This window comes from Malaclemys terrapin, chromosome 3 (genome assembly GCF_027887155.1).
Source record: "Malaclemys terrapin pileata isolate rMalTer1 chromosome 3, rMalTer1.hap1, whole genome shotgun sequence".
Taxonomy (NCBI): Eukaryota; Metazoa; Chordata; order Testudines; family Emydidae; genus Malaclemys; species Malaclemys terrapin.
The window spans coordinates 113,543,740-113,561,766 of record NC_071507.1 but is presented as its reverse complement, the minus strand read 5'-3'; the positions used below and the strand labels follow the sequence as shown (position 1 = coordinate 113,561,766).

Below are 18,027 nucleotides of genomic sequence, written 5' to 3'. Positions count from 1 at the left end.
GCGCTGTTGGGCGGTCGTTGGTGCCAGTGCAACTCATGGGCTAAATTGTCAGATTGGCTTTATTTTAATTGCTGTGATTTAATGATGTGCAGCAGGGGAGAAGAACACTATTTCCCCCGTGACAGCAGGTGCAGTCTCCCCCTCCCCCTGCCACAGAACGCCTTGGCTGGTGCTGCAGGGACTAGTAAGCCTGTTCGGGGGGGGGGAGGAAGCGGAGGATCCTGGGAGCAGCGCGCGCGTTATTTCCGCAGCCCAGCGGCGCGCGCTTAGCCTTAACGTTTAGAGGAAAAGGGGAGGAGCCGCCGCCTTCACTGTTGCGGGCGGGTGCGTCAGCAGGAGTCTTGGTGCGGCTGCGCGGCGATTGCGCGGCGGATTCGAACGGTCCTGAGGCTGGCGGGTTGGACCCGCGCGTGAATTACGGGGGCCCCCGCGGTGGCGGGGAGGATGAAGCGAGCGGCGCCCCGCAGTACCCTGCGGAACCTGATAAAGAGACACAAGCCCCAGCTTCGTCTGGCGGCCAACGCCGACCTGCTGGTGAGGGGAGCGGGGGGAGGCCCCGGGGGCAGGGCGGGAGGGGGCCGAGGGATCTGCCCCCAGCAAACGAGCGCCCCTCCCCCAGCGACAACGGCTCTGCAGCTTCTATCAGGCCGCGACGGGGGTAAGGAGCAAACTGCCCGGGGGGCGGGGCTGGGTCACCCTAGTGCGAGGGGATGTGGGGCTGCGCCGCCCTGGGGGTGTGGTTCTTCCCCCCCCCCCCGGATATGTGACTGGTCCCTAGTTGCTCTGGGACGTTGGTTGACTGGAGAGTTGAGCTGCCCCTGCCTCGCTTGTGTGTCTAGGTCGCGTCTGGGCACTGGGGTGTGAGCTCAGCAGAGGGGCATTACAAGGCACTACACTGTCATCAGGGACACCCGACTGACCATCGCATTGTTAATATGTAGGCGTGAAAGGGTTAGATGTTATTGGTAAATGGTTGATTTCACTGTAGCACACGGAACCCCATGAAAAATATTTGTCAATAATATTTGCAGATGGGCAAAGTAAGAAAAGTTCTACTTGACAATTTTATTTGATTTAAGGATATATACGTTATATGTTTTAACGTGATAACTTGTGTTTTAATGGCTATAATAGTTTAATTTTTTGAAGCTCAGGGCAGGTCTATACTTAATGCTGCATTGACTACCGCTGCACTGCGTTAGTGCTTAGGTAAAGATGCTCCTATGCCAGAGGTGGGCAAACTCGGGACCATCCTGCCCAGCCCCCAAACTCCTGGCCCAGGAGGCTAGCCCCCAGCCCCTCCCCTGCTGTTTCCCCTCACCCGCAGCCTCAGCTTGCCTCGCCATTGGCGCAATGCTCTGGGTGGCGGGGCTGTGAGCTCCCGGGGCAGTGCAGCTGCAGAGCTACTGTCTGACCCGGTGCTCTATGCCACGCGGTGGCGTGGCCCAGCTCCAGCTGGCCGGCGTGGCTGTAGCACCGCCAGCTATCAGCGCTCCAGGCAGCGTGGTAAGGGGGCAGGGCGTGGGGTGGGGGGTTGGATACAGGGCAGGTGAGTTTGGAGGATGGTCAGGGGGTATGGATTGGGGTTGTGGTGGTCGGGAGGGAACAGGGGGTTGAATGGGGGCAGGGGTCCCGGGGGGGCAGTCAGGAAGGAGGGGGGGTTGGATGGCGGCAGGGGGCAGTCGGGCAGGGATTCTGGGGGCAGTCAGGGGACAGGGAGAAGGGGTGGTTGGATGGGGCAGGGGTCCTTGGGGGGGTGGTCAGGGAACAGGGGGATTGAACAGGAGGTGAGGGCCAGGCCACGATCCCCCTCCCCTAACCGGCCCTTCATACAATTTATGAAACCCGATGCGGCCCTCAGGCCAAAAAGTTTGCCAACCCCTGTCCTATGCCAATGGGAGAATGGCTCCTGTCGGCCTAGTTAATCTATCTCCACGCTAGCAATGTTGATGTGAGAGAAGCTCTCCTGCTGACATAGTGCTATTTACACATGGGGTTAGATTGGTATAGCTATGTTGCTCAGGGGTATGGATTTTTCACACCCCTGAGTAACAGTTATACTGATATAAGTCTGTAGGGTTGACCTGGCCTCAGTGTCTACTATCATTAAATTGTCTGACATATCAATAATTTCCTGCAACTATGAACACACAAATTGATAAAATTGAAAAAATGTTTGAAATAAATATTATTATCCATCAAAATTATAAATAAAAATCACATTCTGCCAAGCCTGTTTTATTTTGCAGTTACCTCTACAGGCAGATCAGATCCAGACCCCTTTGTTACAGGTACTGTATGTACAGTAAATGACAGACTCTGCCTCCAAGAGTATGTAGGCAATTTTTAGCCAATCAGAAGCAGTAATTGCAGCTTCCCACCTGCCTAGCTCTTATCATATTGCAGTTTTCCATATGTATTACAGCAAAGGTGAGTTAGGCATCCATTAGTAGCTATATGGTTATTTGACCAACTTTTGAATAAATAACATATGTAACTGGTGGTTGGAGAGTTTTGTCTATAGATGCTATATTTTGGAAATGGGAACTTGGGATAAATGACTGTAATGCTGTTGTGGGCTTGTGGTTGACTGTCAGTTGACTGAATGTTGGTTAATAACAGAGATGCACTGCATGTATGCATCTTCAAGTGTGCATTTTCCGGTAAAGAGACCTGAATAACTTAGGCCTGAAGTTGAGGGATGGAATGCATTCCATCTAGTAATTTGAAGTGTACTAGCCACCAGGATTTCCTGGGTTCTGTTGTTCTCTACATAGAATAAGTACATTTGGAAATACTAGGTGGAGTAAAACAACTGGATAGAAGTCAGACATCTACAGCTGAATTCTCAAAAAACGGGTCAATGGAGTTATGCTGAGGCCAGGATGTATGTATGGATGTTTTGGCCACACTACTACTTCTGGCTGTAGAGATGGGATGATAGCATAGGAAGTGTGACAGTAGCTGTTAGCCAAGGTAGGAGGATCCTTAGGTGGTAGGTTAATCAGACTTTATGGGAGCTTGTGCCAGTAGCACAAAGCTGCCCTCATGCACAGAAGTATCTGGGTCTGTAGTGTTCGGGATAAAAGTTGAGTACTTTGATACAGATTTGGAAGTGCTTTTCACTTTTTTGTTTGTAAATGAATTACTTATTTTAGAGGTGCAGGATGAGGATTTTTGTTTACTTTCACATATATAATTGAAGATACAAATTAGAACAAGGTGTCTGAATGCAGTAATGCAAATTATTATACATTTACATGCACAAAATATTTCACTTAAATTCAAAATCTGGTTTATATGTTAAACATGGCATTTGGCAGAATTTCTGAGGCTGGGATTTAGTGTATCTGAAGCTAGATCTAGATATACCAAATAAAAATAGAAATAATCATGTAGAAATAGCTATAGTCCATAATGTTGTATTTTAAGGAACTGTCCTTAAGTCACTTGCTTAAAACAATATATGGCAGACTCAATGCTCAGAATGTGATATTAAACTAATAATTCTTGCAAAATTTAATGTTAAAAATATCTGTAGTCAGTGAACATACTTCCTGTTGTAAGGAGAAGCTATCTGTTTCTCCTGTGTTTTTAGAAGGAATGTCACAGGATGGTGATCATCCATGGTTGTCAAGAGTGTCACTTCTTTTGACTACTGCTGATACTTCCTAGCAATATCAACTTCTATGAATTGACAAGTAGAAACTCATACAGTTGATATGCCTGGATGTACATTGGACTCTGGTAGAGCACAGATCCCATGGTATAACTGTCTTTTTTCCTAACAAGATTTGAAAATTGTGTTCTGGCTTTTCTATCGCAGTCAGTATTTGTGGCTTGTCTTTTCCCAAAATGACAGCATAATTTAGGGAGGGTAGGTTGCACATTTCAGATATGACAAGAACTATATCTCTACCCTGATATAATGCGACCCGATATAACACGAATACAGCTATAACACGGTAAAGCAGTGCTCCGGGGAGGGGTGGGGCTGCACGCTCCGGCGGATCAAAGCAAGTTCGATATAACGTGGTTTCACCTATAATGCAGTAAGATTTTTTTTTTTTGGCTCCCAAGGGCAGCGTTATATCGGGGTATATTAGCTAGTTCCTAAACTAGACTAAGGGCTAGGTTCACAAAAGGACTTAAGCAGCTAACTGCCACTTCAGGTGCCTAAATCCCAAGTTTCAGAGTAAATCCCAGTATCAGGCTCTCCTGGGATTCACAATACCCTGCTCAGCCGCCACCTTACCCATAGATGCCTACATTTTTACAGTAAATGTTCCCTAGGCACCTGTGTTTCTGCCTGCCTTCATGCGCACTGCTGCCCCATGCCAGACTTCCAGACACCCAAGCCCCAGATTTCAGAGTAGCAGCCGTGTTAGTCTGTATCCGCAAAAAGAAGAACAGGAGTACTTGTGGCACCTTAGAGACTAACAAATTTATTAGAGCATAAGCTTTCGTGGACTACAAGTGGGCTGTAGTCCACGAAAGCTTATGCTCTAATAAATTTGTTAGTCTCTAAGGTGCCACAAGTACTCCTGTTCTTCTTTTTCCCTAAGCCCCAGAGTGATGCAGGAACTGAGGAAAGATAGGTGTTCCTCTGTGTAACTTGCCTGTGGGGTCTGATCTTGTAAGTCTGCTCAGAACTTGGCTACTGGATCAGTCCCCTGTAGGTGAGCTTGCACAAAATGTCTGGGGGTGAGAGGAAAAGAAGGAGGCCCTACATCATAACATTAGCCTGGTGGTTAGGGTACTCACCTGGGATATAGGGTATTCCCAGGTCAAGTCCACCTGATGGGAAGAAGGGATTTGAACAGGGATCTGTCACTTCTCAGGGGAGAGCCCTAACCATTGGGCTATGGGATATTCTGAGAGGGAGCTCCCTCTCTTTCTCCTGTTGATGTTCTTGCCATAGGTGAGTACTGGTGAGTAGATTATTGAGGTGGGGAGTGCAGCAGCTGAGCCCACTCTGCAATCACCCTTCAGCAGCGGCTCCTGCTCTGTGGGGCTGGGACTGGACCTGGCTGCCTGCTCCAGCCCATTGGCTCTTCCAGCTTGCAGCTTGGGAAGAGCATGCCACAGCATCATTTGACACGTGTTTCTGCACATGGGTGGGGCCTCACACCTCGTGACTAGGGTGACCAGGTGTCCGGTCGAAAAGGGACCCTGGCGTTTCCGGCCAGATCTTGGAAGAGTGTTGCTGTTTTCATAATGTAATAAAATACTGTAATGATAAATATTAATAATAGTGTGTAATAAGCATGTTATAAAAACAAATTTTATATCTCCAAGGTCACAGCTTTTATAATTTATACTCAACTGAAGGAGAAAATCCTTGGAAATATTCATTTTTAGAAGGGGGTTTGCAAGACTTGACATTTTAATGAAAGGGGTTCACAGGGTGTTAGTTTGGGAACCACTGGTGTAGATGCTTTCTACATCAATTTAAGGGATTTTCGCATTGATAGAGGTAATCCACATCTCTAAGAAGCAGTAGCTAGTTTGATGGAAGAATCCTTTTGTTGACCTAGGTGCATCTACACAGTGGGGGTTAGGTGGATCTTAACTACAGTGTTCAAAGCACAAACCTTTTCACAGCCCTGAGCGACGTAGCTTGGTCGACCTAAGTTTTGGATGTAGATTAGGGCTTGGACAGAAATTTATGGGGTGACTGAACATCACATTTTGGGTGTAGTGCTAACCCAGCTGCCTGTCCACCTGAGATTCAGGATCCAGTCTCTTCTCTCCTGCATCATCTATCTCAGGGGTTGGCAACCTTTCAGAAGTGGTGTGCCGAGTCTTCATTTATTCACTCTAATGTAAGGTTTCGCATGCCAGTAATACATTTTAATGTTTTTAGAAAGTCTTTTTCAATAAATCTATAATATATAACTAAACTATAGTTGTATGTAAATAAGGTTTTTAAAATGTTTAAGAAGTTTCATTTAAAATTAAATTAAAATGCAGAGCCCCCCGGACCGGTGGCCAGGACCCAGGCAGTGTGAGTGCCACTGAAAACCAGCTTGCGTGCCGCCTTCAGCACACATGCCATAGGTTGCCTACCCCTGATCTATCTTCTCCACTCACCACATGCCACAAGTATAGTAAAAGCATGTGGCAGTCTGTTTTTCAGCTGACGAAGAGGACTTAAATCTCTTGTAAGGTCTCAAGTTGTGGAGTTGAAGGCTCTCCTCCTGTTTGAAGTAATGGGAGAAGAACAATACCCTATTTTTTTAGAACTACAGACACGTATCTGAATTACAGAAACCACCTCAGATATCATCCTGCCCTCCTTGTTTGCAGTATTGGTGCTGAATCTTAAGAAATAGATCTTGGTCTATCCTTTCATTTCAGATAAATCCTCCACTGAGCAGATTAAGGCACACCAGCAGGACAATGTGAAGAAGCTTGTACTGATTCTTTCTGTACTTTTTCCTTGGGGTAAAATGGAGGAGTTTATTCTTTTTAATGCTGCCATTTTGGCAGCTTCATGCCTATAAATATTTTTCTAATTAATGGGAGTTCAGTGTATTATAATGCAGGGTCATTGTTTCAGTGAATAGTGTAGAATTTTGTCTTATAGTACTTTTTCTGCTTGAGATATAAAAAATTTATTAAAGTTAATGTTTAAAATTAAATGTACACTAGTTAAGAGGGAAGGTACTGTACATCTGGGGTCAGGCTTGGGTTATGGGGGGTTACAGGTATTGTTTGCAAGGATGAGAAGATACATACGTATCGTATAACCTGCATAGACCCAATTGGAGTGCAAGGGTTTACTAGTATAATATACAAACCTTCAGTGACAGGATGAAATGTGTGGCTTAGGTACTGAGCAATAACTCGCCTACTTGGACATTCCCATCAGTTTTACTGAGGGGATCACTTTTTTCTTTTTTCCATTCCATTTGCCTTAACCTAGTCCCCTTTAAAAAAAAATTAAATTATTTCTGAAATATTTATTATTTTTATCTGTTTTATTGAGGAGCACTTTTATTTTACTTATACTGGTATGTATTTTTTAAATCCCTGATGCAGGGGGAAAAGTTTCAAAACTGGGAAAACATTGCTATTAAAAATAGAATAAGAACGCAGCTGGTTAGAGAGAAAAACACTCTTTAAAGATGGCTTTCAAATGAAGACTTTTACCTTTTGATGCTACAGTAGAGTATAGATGTCAGCAGAAGGAATTAATTTTTCAATTTCTTTAAGAATTTAAAATGTGGAAAGTTTGTGTAGTTACCATTTTCCAAAAGTTTGATCCCCCTGTTGATATGTTCAGTAATCCAGGTTCTTATGCTGAACATTATTTTAGTGCCACTGTTGTTTGAATGTTTCAAATAGTCTCTGCATGAGTAGTCAAAATTTTTTAATCATATTAAAAATGGCTTTGATAGTTTGCCACGCAAATCGGCAAGAATGTCTGCTTTTTATATAGTACATATATTTATGTAAAAATTGGCATGATTTGGAAATATCTGTTGCATATTAATACTTCTGTAGTTCAGCAGATTAAAAAAATTCATCCATGTGGTATGGTAGCATTAAAAATATGCTTATCCTCAACAGTAGATCCTGTGTGTGTATTGTATGGCTATTACCAAAGTATTTCCAGTAAATAAACTCTGAATTTTATTCTTTTCTTGTTATATAATTTTTCTAGCTTTGCAGAACAGATATCTTGAGAAATAAGCAAGAAGTTGCTTTTATATGTTTTATGCTGACATGATATGAAGGAAATACTAATTAAGACCGCTGGAATATGCTTATTTTCTCAATTTTCTGGTTGAGAATAATTTTTTTATCTTGTAGATTTTATATAAATCACATAAATGAAAGATTTTCTCTAATCTTTTCTCTTGTAAATGAAACATGTTAAGCATTTTACCCTATTTTAAAATTCAATGATTAGAACATAAGAATGGCCATACTGGGTCAGACCAAAGGTCCATGTAGCCCAGTATCCTGTTTTCCGACAGTGGCCAATGCCACACGCCCCAGAGGGAATGAACAGAACAGGTAATCATCAAGTGATCCATCCTCTGTCGCCCATTCCCAGCTTCTGGCAAACTTTTAAAAAACCATTGACCATCTATTATCCTATATCAGTTTTAAGCTAGTCACTTAGAATAAAACCTCTGCAGTAGGAAATAAGTGTGTAGTGGGACATAATATGAACTCAAATGTGTATAAGTTTATAGTTGAAAACTTAAAGACCCATGTCTGCCCTTGAGCCGTGACTGAATTTCCATTGCTGTCAATGGAAATTATATGTGGGGGGTCAAGCAGTGTATAATAGTCTTAATTGTGCTGGGTTAAGATTACAGGAGCGTGTTTACTCAAGTAGTCCATTGAAGCTAATGGGGCAACTTGTGAGTAAATGTTTTTGGGATTAGGCCTCTGGTGACTGGTTATGTTAAACTGTACAATCTGTAGTTTAGTTTCTCCTTTCTTTTCCTTTGAGAACTGAGGCACTACATTTATCAAGAGATTAATTTTTAATCATCTGTTTGGCACTTGCATTTTATGATTTTAAGTTAATCTTTAATAAGATATTTGTTTTGATAGGGGTTATTCCATTAATCAGTGGGGTATATTCTATCCTGTGTTGAGATCTGTTTGGTGCAAGATGATGGGGAGGGGGGGGGAAGAGGAGGATTTGAGGGAGTCTGTTATGGCTCCCTTATTCTGTCTGTATGTTTATGCTACTCCCAGCGTAGGTTAGATTGTCTACACTCACTTCTGTCAATATAATTTGTCACTCAGGGTGTGAAAAAGCCACTCCCTGAGCAACATAAGTTACACTGACCTGAGCGCTGGTGTGGACAGCACTATGTCAGCAGGAGAGCTTCTCCCACTGACATAGCTACCACTGCTCGCGGAGGCTAGAGTAATTAAGCCTATGGGAGAGCTCTGTCCCCTCAATTTAGAACAGCTACGTTGGAGAGTTTTACAGTGGCACAGCTGTGTTAGTCCAGCTACAGTGCTGCAAGCTCTCTAGTGTAGCCATAGCCTGAGGGTTGAGTATTGATGGAGCAGAGCACTACTCCTCCATTAATATCCTCTGCAATATGGACAGGGTGGGAGGGATCATTTCTTTTGACACAGGAGATAGGTGCTGCTGCTTTGCACTGCAGGATTGGAAATGAGTCTTAGGCCTGGTCTACACTATGACTTTAATTCAGATTTAGCAGCGTTAAATTGAATTAACCCTGCACCCGTCCACACAACAAAGCCATTTATTTCGAAATAAAGGGCTCTTAAAATCAATTTCTGTACTCCACCCCGATGAGCGGAGTAGCGCCAAAATCGATATTGTCATTTCGAATTAGGGTTAGTGTGGCTGCAATTCGATTGTATTGGCCTCCGGGCGCTATCCCACAGTGCACCCTTGTGACCGCTCTGGACAGCAATCTGAACTCTGATGCACTGGCCAGGTAGACAGGAAAAGCCCTGCGAACACTTGAATTTTATTTCCTGTTTGCCCAACGTGGAGAGCACAGGTGACCACGGATAGCTCATCAGCACAGGTAACCATGCAGGCCAATAATCGAAAAAGAGCACCAGCATGGACAGTACGGGAGGTACTAGATCTGATTGCTATATAGGGAGAGGATTCAGTGCTAGCAGAACTTGGTTCGAAAAGACGAAATGCCAAAACTTTTGAAAAAAAACTCCAAGGGCATGATGGAGAGAGGCCATGATAGGGACTCAGATCAGTGCCGCGTGAAAGTCAAGGAGCTCAGACAAGCCTATCAAAAAGCAAAGGAGGCAAACGGTCGCTCCGGGTCAGAGCCGCGGACATGCCGCTTCTACACTGAGCTGCATGCAGTTCTAGGGGGGGCCGCCACCACTACCCCACCTCTGACCATGGATTCCGAGGCGGGGGTAATCTCATCAGCTACACCTGAGGATTCTGCGGATGGGGAAGAGGAGGACGACGACAGGCTTGCAGAGAGCACACAGCACTCCGTTCTCCCCAACAGCCAGGTTCTTTTTCTCAGCCTGACTGAAGTACCCTCCCAAGCCAGTATCCAAGACCATGACCCCATGGAAGGGACCTCAGGTGAGTTTACCTTTTTAAAATATAAAACTTGTTTTAAAAGCAAGCGTTTTTTAATGATTACTTTGCCCTGAAGACTTGGGATGCATTCGCGGCCAGTACAGCTACTGGAAAAGTCTGTTATCGTGTCTGGGGATGGAGCGGAAATCCTCCAGGGACATCTCCATGAAGCTCTCCTGGAGGTACTCCAAAAGACTTGCCACAAGGTTTCTGGGCAGTGCAGCCTTATTCCGTCCTCCATGGTAGGACACTTGACCACGCCATGCTAGTAGCAAGTAATCCGGTATCATTGCATGACAAAGCCTGGCAGTGTATGGTCCTGGTGTTTGCTGGCATTCAAGCAACATCCGTTCTTTATCTTGCTGTGTAATCCTCAGGAGAGTGATATCGCTCATGGTAACCTGGTTGAAATACGGGAATTTAATTAAGGGGACAGAGGTGGTTGTTCCTACTGGGCTGTTTGCCTGTGGCTGAAAAGAAATCCTTCCCTGCAGTTAGCCAAGTGGAGGGTGGGGAATTGGCCCTGGGCTTTTCGCATTTGGCTAGCAGGGATCTTCCCTGATACCAGCCACGCAGTGGGGGGAGGGATAAAGCGATCATCCCAGAGAATTGGATGGGGGAGGAGGGGGGTTACTTTGTTTTCGGCTGCTGAAGGTTAATAGGAAAACCGCAGCAGTCAATGGGCTTTGCTTGGGTATGTGGGAAAGGAGGGAGCAGAAGCCGAAAGACAATGGCTTACCATGGCTGCATGCAAGCTGAATTCTGTTGCCCGGACCTGCGTCTGTGATCTCTAACACCAAAGCCACAGGCACTCAATATTAAGATGGAAAATGCGACCTTGTACTGAAATCACATGTGCTATATAATGTGAATAGTGTTGTTCACTATGAAAGAGTATAAGCATTGTTCTGTAAAATGTATCATTTTAAAAAATTCTCTCCTTTTTTTTCAACCCTCCCTCCAGCAGCTGCAAATTTTTCAAGCCTCCCTTCTCCGTCCCGAAGGCTATCTCAGATAAGGCGGCGGAGAAAGAGGACGCGAGCGAGATGTTCTCGGAAATAATGGAATGCACCCGCAATGAAAGAGCTCATTTGAATGAGTGGAAGGACACCGTATCTAAATACAGGAAAGATGCCAGTGAACGTGAGGTCATAAGGGACGCTCGAGATGAGAGGTGGCAGGCTGCAACGCTGGGGCTGCTGCATGATCAAACGGACATGGTCCGGCGTCTGGTGGAGCTTCAGGAATGGCAGCAGGATAACAGACTGCCGCTGCAGCCGCTGTATAACCTCCCTTCCCCCTCACCATGTTCCATATCCTCCTCACCCAGACATGTAAGAACGTGGGGGGAGGGAGGGGGAAGGCTCCATGCACCCTCCCACTCCACCCCAGTGGACAGCCCAACCAAAAGGCTGTCATTATATTGAATTTTTTCAGTGGCCTTTTACTTTCCTCCTATCCTCCTCCCAAACCTCACCCAGGTTACCTTGTCGGTTCTCTCCCTATGTTTATAATCAATTAATAAAGAATACATGATTTTTAAACGATAGTGATTTTATTTTCTTTAAAAGCAAGCTGTGATTTAAAGGGGGAGGGTGGTTTGCTTACAGGGAACGAGTCAATCAAGGGGGGCCAGGTTTTCAACAAACAGAACTTTCACACCTAGCCAGTCATGAAAGTGGTTTCAAAGCTTCTCTGATGCGCAGCACTTCCTGGTGTGATCTTCTAATCGCCCTGGTGTCTGGCTGCACATAATCAGCAGCCAGGCGATTTGCCTCAGCCTCCCACCCTGCCATAAAGGTCTCCCCCTTACTCTCACAGAGATTGTGGAGCGCACAGCTCCTGACTCCTGTCCAGGCTGTCTGTGTATGGCTTCATGAGCCATGGCATTAAGGGGTAGGCTGGGTCTCCAAGGATAACTATAGGCGTTTCAACATCCCCAACGGTTCTTTTCTGGTCCGGGAAGTAAGTCCCTTGCTGCAGCCGTTTAAACAGATTAGTGTTCCTGAAGACACGAGGGTCATGAACCCTTCCTGGCCAGCCCACGTTGATGAAACATCCCTTGTGATCCACCAGTGCTTGCAGCACCACTGAAAAGTACCCCTTGCGGTTTATGTACTGGCTGTCCTGGTGCTCCAGTGCCAAGATAGGGATATGGGTTCCATCTGTCGCCCCACCACAGTTAGGGAATCCTATTGCAGCAAATCCACTATGACCTGCACATTTCCCAGAGTCACTACCTTTCGTAGCAGCAGCTCAGTGATTGCTTTGGCTGCTTGCATCACAGCAGCCCCCACAGTAGATTTGCCCACTCCAAATTGATTCCTGACTGACCGGTAGCTGTCTGGTGTTGCAAGCTTCCACAGGGCTATCGCCACTCGCTTCTCAACTGTGAGGGCTGCTCTCATCTTGGTATTCTGGCGTTTCAGGGCAGGGGAAAGCAAGTCACAAAGTTCCATGAAAGTGCCCTTACGCATGCAAAAGTTTCGCAGCCACTGGGAATCGTCCCACGCCCGCAACACTATGCGGGCCCAGAATCGGCGTTCCACGGCTATAACCTGCCCCATTAACAGCATGATCTCCAAAGCGCCGGGGCCCGCGGTTTGATAGAATTCCATGTCCTCATCACTCTCGCTGCTGCGCTGCCATAGCCTACTCCTCGCCACCTGGTTTTGCAGGTTCTGGTTGAGCATAAACTGCACGATAATGCGTGAGGTGTTTACAATGTTCATGACTGCTGTCTTGAGCTGAGTGGGCTCCATGCTTGCCATGGCATGGCGCCTGCACTGTTCACCCAGGAACAAGGCGCGAAACAATTGTTTGCCGTTGCTTCCCTGGAGAGGGGGGAGGACGTACTCAGAACCACCCGCGACAATGTTTTTGGCCCAGTCAGGCATTGGGATCTCAACCCAGAATTCCAATGGGCGGAGGAGACTGCGGGAACTATGGGATAGCTACCCACAGTGCAACGCTCCAGAAATCGACGCTAGCCCCGGTACATGGACGCACACCGCTGAATTAATGTGCTTAGTGTAGCCGCATACATTTGACTTTATACAATCTGTTTCCAAAATTCGAATTATATAAATTTGGATTAATCCCGTAGTGTAGACATACCCTTGGACTAACACAGGGGAAGAATAGTCCACAAACTAGTTTGGGGAAAACGTGATGGCAGGGAAGAGTTAACTGGTCACATGGTACGAATTGCTGCTTTTTTCCCCAACTACTAAAGAATGGTCAGATAAAGAAAAGCTGACTCTGAAAATAATTGTAGGTAAATATTCAGCACAAAGTGAGAGGGCTCAAGGATGATTCATAAAATCTAAAGTAAATCCAGGTTTTTTTAGTTACCGACAAACTAAATGAGTACATGGCTTGAATGAGAAGGTGTAACTCCTAGTCATAGATAGGACTTTTTTAGGAAAGTGTTGGGAAACACCAAAATATATTATGTAGGAGCAAGTATTATGCCTGTGGGTGTGTGTGTGAGGCTTTTTTTAGTATAGACACTTTTAAAAAAAAATTGATTAAATTGAAGCTGTGTGCAGGAAATTTTGGGGGCAAGAAATGTTCAGGGTTAGAAAATTAAACTCTTGCTGGGTAATAGTTTTCCCAAAAACCCTTCACAGGAATTCCGAAATATTTTGCTGCATCTTTTGTGTTAAAGGGTTGATACTTTATTTTTAAAAAGGCATTTGCTAAATCAGTATAAATGATTATAAATGTATAAGCATTTTGTTGGAAACCTATTTGACTGAATTGATGTTTTGTTCTTCAAAGGTGCATTTGAACTTCTTACTGTTTCTCCACCGATTAGCAGAAGAAGCCAGGGCAAATGCTTTCGAGAACAAGAGTAAAACAATTAAATCTGAACATGCAATGGCGGCAGCAAAGGTAATAAAATTAAAGTTGAAATTTCTCTCTCCCTTCTTTGCTTAAACACTTAGTATTAAAAGTTTACTGATAAGGTTGCATCGTTACTATACAAAAGCCAGGATATACAACAGAAAAGATTCCTAGAGCAATGCTACCTTTGCTATGGTTTTTTTTATTTATAAACAAAACATTAAAAAAAAAAAACCTCTCAAAATATCTTAATCCTCCTGGCACTTTAACAATAATAAAAAAATCACAATGTTGTAAAATCCACTACAATAACATCAGATAAACTGACTGCACATCAACGTACTCCCTATCTCTTCCCATAATCCCAAATTTAAAAACTTTCCAAAACAAAGACCATTATTTCCCTGTCCTTCGGTCTCTTGGGTGTGGGGAGTGATGAAAATCTGGACTCTTCCAGACCAAGGACGAGATCAAGTTCCATAGTGGAGGGGTGTTCGTGGAAAATGCTGTTATATCAAGGGAGCTGTAGGTTGAGTGGCTCTGCTGATCTTAACTGCAACAATACACGTGGGTCTGTTGCCAGTGGGGAGGTGAGGAATATTATCTTGAGCCCAGGCTAAGCAGGTTGTCTGAGAGAGCTTCAGAAGTAGATTGCATGAAACAACAAAAAGCAGTTTAAGACAAACATCACCAGAGGGCATCTGATGCTCCTTCCAGTCCTAGACCCCCAATTGTTTCTCTCTGTCCCTGGACCCTGCCCTGTTTCATTTAGGCAAGGGAAGCACTGAGTGGAGTGTGGGAGAGGAACACTTAAGGGTAAGGCCTCATCCAAAACTCAATCTCTTTCAGGTGCTGAGTCATCTTTGCATCTACCTTAGTAGGACTGGAAAAAATGATGCCACTCAGCTTTAGCATATTGGAGGCCCAGCACCCCATGCTGCTTAAACTTTCTAGTCCTATTTTTCTTGAAAAATATTTGCTGGATATATTTCTGCTAATATATTTAATACAAATATAGGAGATGTGCAGTGTGGCCATGTTAAATATTGCAGTTAGAATCTTGTGCATTTCTAACATTTTAACTGTGTAATCTTAACATTATTTAAATATCTTTGCTCTTCTAGTTTTTTTTAAGTGAAAAGATGGAGAAAGAAGAAATTGTCTTGTTTTAATAATGTTAACACTTAAAGGGTCCCAGTTGGGCTGAGAAGTGAACTTCTCAATTTAAACTCTAAACCAAAAAATGCCCATCCAAAAGTTTTGGTGCCCTTTGCATAAATTAAAAAACAAAAAACAAACTCAATATGAAGCATTACAAACAAAAATCAAACCATAATAGCAGTAAAATCACATTTTATAACCTCCTGTGCTATCTAGATATAATAGGGTCAGAGCATTAAGGGATGTGATGAGAGCTTTGAAGAATGATTGACACTTCTGGGTTGTCTCTAGAAAACATTTGTTTTAGAAAGTTTTGCTTTTGAAGTTGCATTTTGTCTATGTTCTGTGATATGAATTTCAATATGACTGATTTTGTTTGAATCACAGTGGGCATATAAGTAATGATGAGTATACTTTCCTTCACTTTCACAGGTTATCTTAAAGAAGAGCAGAGGCTAGGAAATCAAGAAGTACTTTCTAATCCTGCTTGCTTTACCCAGTGTATTTTTATTAACTCTTAAGTATCATGGCTAAGATCCTCAGTTGGTATAAAGAAGCATACTTTCACTGAAGTCAGTAGAGCTACACTGCTTTACCTTTGAGGAATTGGACTTATGTTCTTAAGAAACATTCATGTTTATAGGTGATATGCATTCCTTTATACATGGGTCTCTTATCAAAGCATGAGGCAAACACTTGTGGTGAAAGTAATTTTTTTTATAATGTAAGTTTTCGGCTGCATCTTCAACTAAAATATTGGGAAAAGCTTATAGCATTTCCCTTCCATGTGTTTACTGGAGTCATATTCCTAATTAGAAAGTGTTTCCTCTTATATTAATCATTCTAAAAGAGACTTATTAATGAGGCATTTACTCTGAATGTCAGTTTAGTAGTTCTTGTTACACAGACAAAATGTTGGCTTCTTAAAGAATGACAGTCTGACAATGTTGCATCAAATATCTTGGTTTCAGATTGTTTATAAATGTCAAGTTTCACATCCTTAATTCTTGAAATAATTTTTAAGAACAGCACAAGCTACTTGAATAAACCTTCTATATTTTTTTGACTGGTAATGGGGGTACAGAACCTTTATTTTTAGATGGTGCCCTAACTTCTCCCAAAATTGCTCCATTGACTATCCCGTGGTTTATGTCAAATGTGCTGATGGTCTTAATTCAGGTCCTTGTGGACAGGTGCACTTCATAAAAACAACCACTACAACTGACATCAATTGCTATGCTTGAAATTAGACCTAGAAGTGGCATCAAGGATCAGCTAGGCATGGATACTGTGCTGCTCTCTGTACCCTTCTTTTCTCTGGGTTGAATCTCAGTGCTGTGTGGATATGTTGTATGTATTTTACATATATAGTGCTTCAATTTCAAGTGCCTGGAATCCTTATGAAACTAAACTTTTTAAAATGTAGACTTGTATCTTATTCTTTCGTGCAATAACACTTTGTTCTTTTGTGTTACTTTGTGATTTATGTAACATTAGTTAACAGTGCTTCATGTGTGCATATCAGTTAATTATTTTTCATGGAACAGAAAAAAAATAAAGGCTTTTTGTACAACATGATTGTGTTGAATTGTCTTATACTGTTAATATGTTAACAGGACTCAAAGTATGCAAAGATAAATCGAACGGGAATTATACCAAATGAAAATATTCAGATCTATTTAAGCAAATTGTAGTACAATTTAAATCCAAATGCATATACTGTACAAATAGCATCCTCTTACTATATTTTAAATCCTGCATTCTAGTACAATTTGGTGTATTCTTATGGCAAAATATCAAACTGTTCTTCAGGAGTGTTTAAAAGTTTTATCCATAACAGTATACAGAGAGGGGAGATGAATTCTGTCAGGTTCAGTTATTTCCTTTTATGTTCTTGCTCTTCAATACCATTAGCTTGTGGATGGGGAGAAAGATGGGAGAGATGCTCTATGGCTCTCCCTCTACCATTCAACTTCCTGTGCCACTGGGGCAGGCGAAGAGAGACTCTTCTATGCTCTGGTACCACCAGCTGAGGATGGAGACGGGAAGAGGAAAGATGCTGAAGGGCTCCCTCTTGCCCTACCCACTTTCAGTGCCACTAGTTGGTGGGTGGGAAGAGAAGGTGCTCCACTGCTTGGACTCATCCGTCTCTCCTTTTCCTCTCTTTTATATTCACACCCACAATGAAAGTGAGGGGGAGGATGTGTAGGAGAGGGAAAGCTGAGGAGACAGTAAGTCAGGAAGGAAGCAGAGGGAATGAATGGAGGGATATTGATCCAGTATGCCTTAGTAAGACCTTACTAGAAAAGTTCTAAGTCAAAACTAAGTTTTCTAGTATTTTGTCAGCTGCCATGTATCTTTTGCCTACCATCAGGACAGCCTTCCCTGGGTGCAGTTCAGAAGATCGGAGAGCGCTTGGTCGATTTATCGCATCTAGTCTAGATGCGATAAATCGACCCCGCTGGATCGATCACTGCCTGCCGATCTGGCGAGTACTGTAGATGTACCCTGGGAAGAGGTGTGTGATTGTGCAAGAATCCTGTTAGAGAATATCTTCAAGGAAGAAAAGTTAGGTAGATATTTTCTCTTCTTTAAAGGTAACTCTGCATGGGATTTTTCAATCATGGCAAGTAAGTATCTTGAGAAATGTATGAAAATATAGGAATACTTAGCAAGCAACAAGACTTTTTCTCTGCAAGAATTTCCCTGGGGCTTGTAGCACAAAGGCTCAGGCATCAGATTCTAAGGATCCTGTAAACAACCATTGATCTGGTGTGTATGTACTCAGTCCTCTTCCCAGTTGCAAGGAGTAAGAAAGGGCATAAGTGACCAATCTAGTTCTTCAGAGCACAGGCAGTTATTACCAAGCTGTATAAGTGCACTGAACTGAGCCTAGGGGCTGAGGCAGAGCACCCTTCCTGTCATCAATTAACAGCCATTTTGCTTGG

General features: G+C 43.5%; 1 protein-coding gene across 1 annotated transcript; it reads left to right on the top strand.

The window, feature by feature from the left end:
• Positions 1-262: 262 nt before the first annotated feature.
• Positions 263-16,654, top strand: CENPW (centromere protein W). Its single transcript, XM_054023022.1, has 3 exons — positions 263-534; positions 13,853-13,966; positions 15,512-16,654. Exons 1-3 carry the CDS (start codon positions 445-447, stop codon positions 15,536-15,538), a joined length of 231 nt encoding a protein of 76 aa, XP_053878997.1. The 5' UTR covers positions 263-444; the 3' UTR covers positions 15,539-16,654.
• The last annotated feature ends 1,373 nt before the right edge of the window (positions 16,655-18,027 follow it).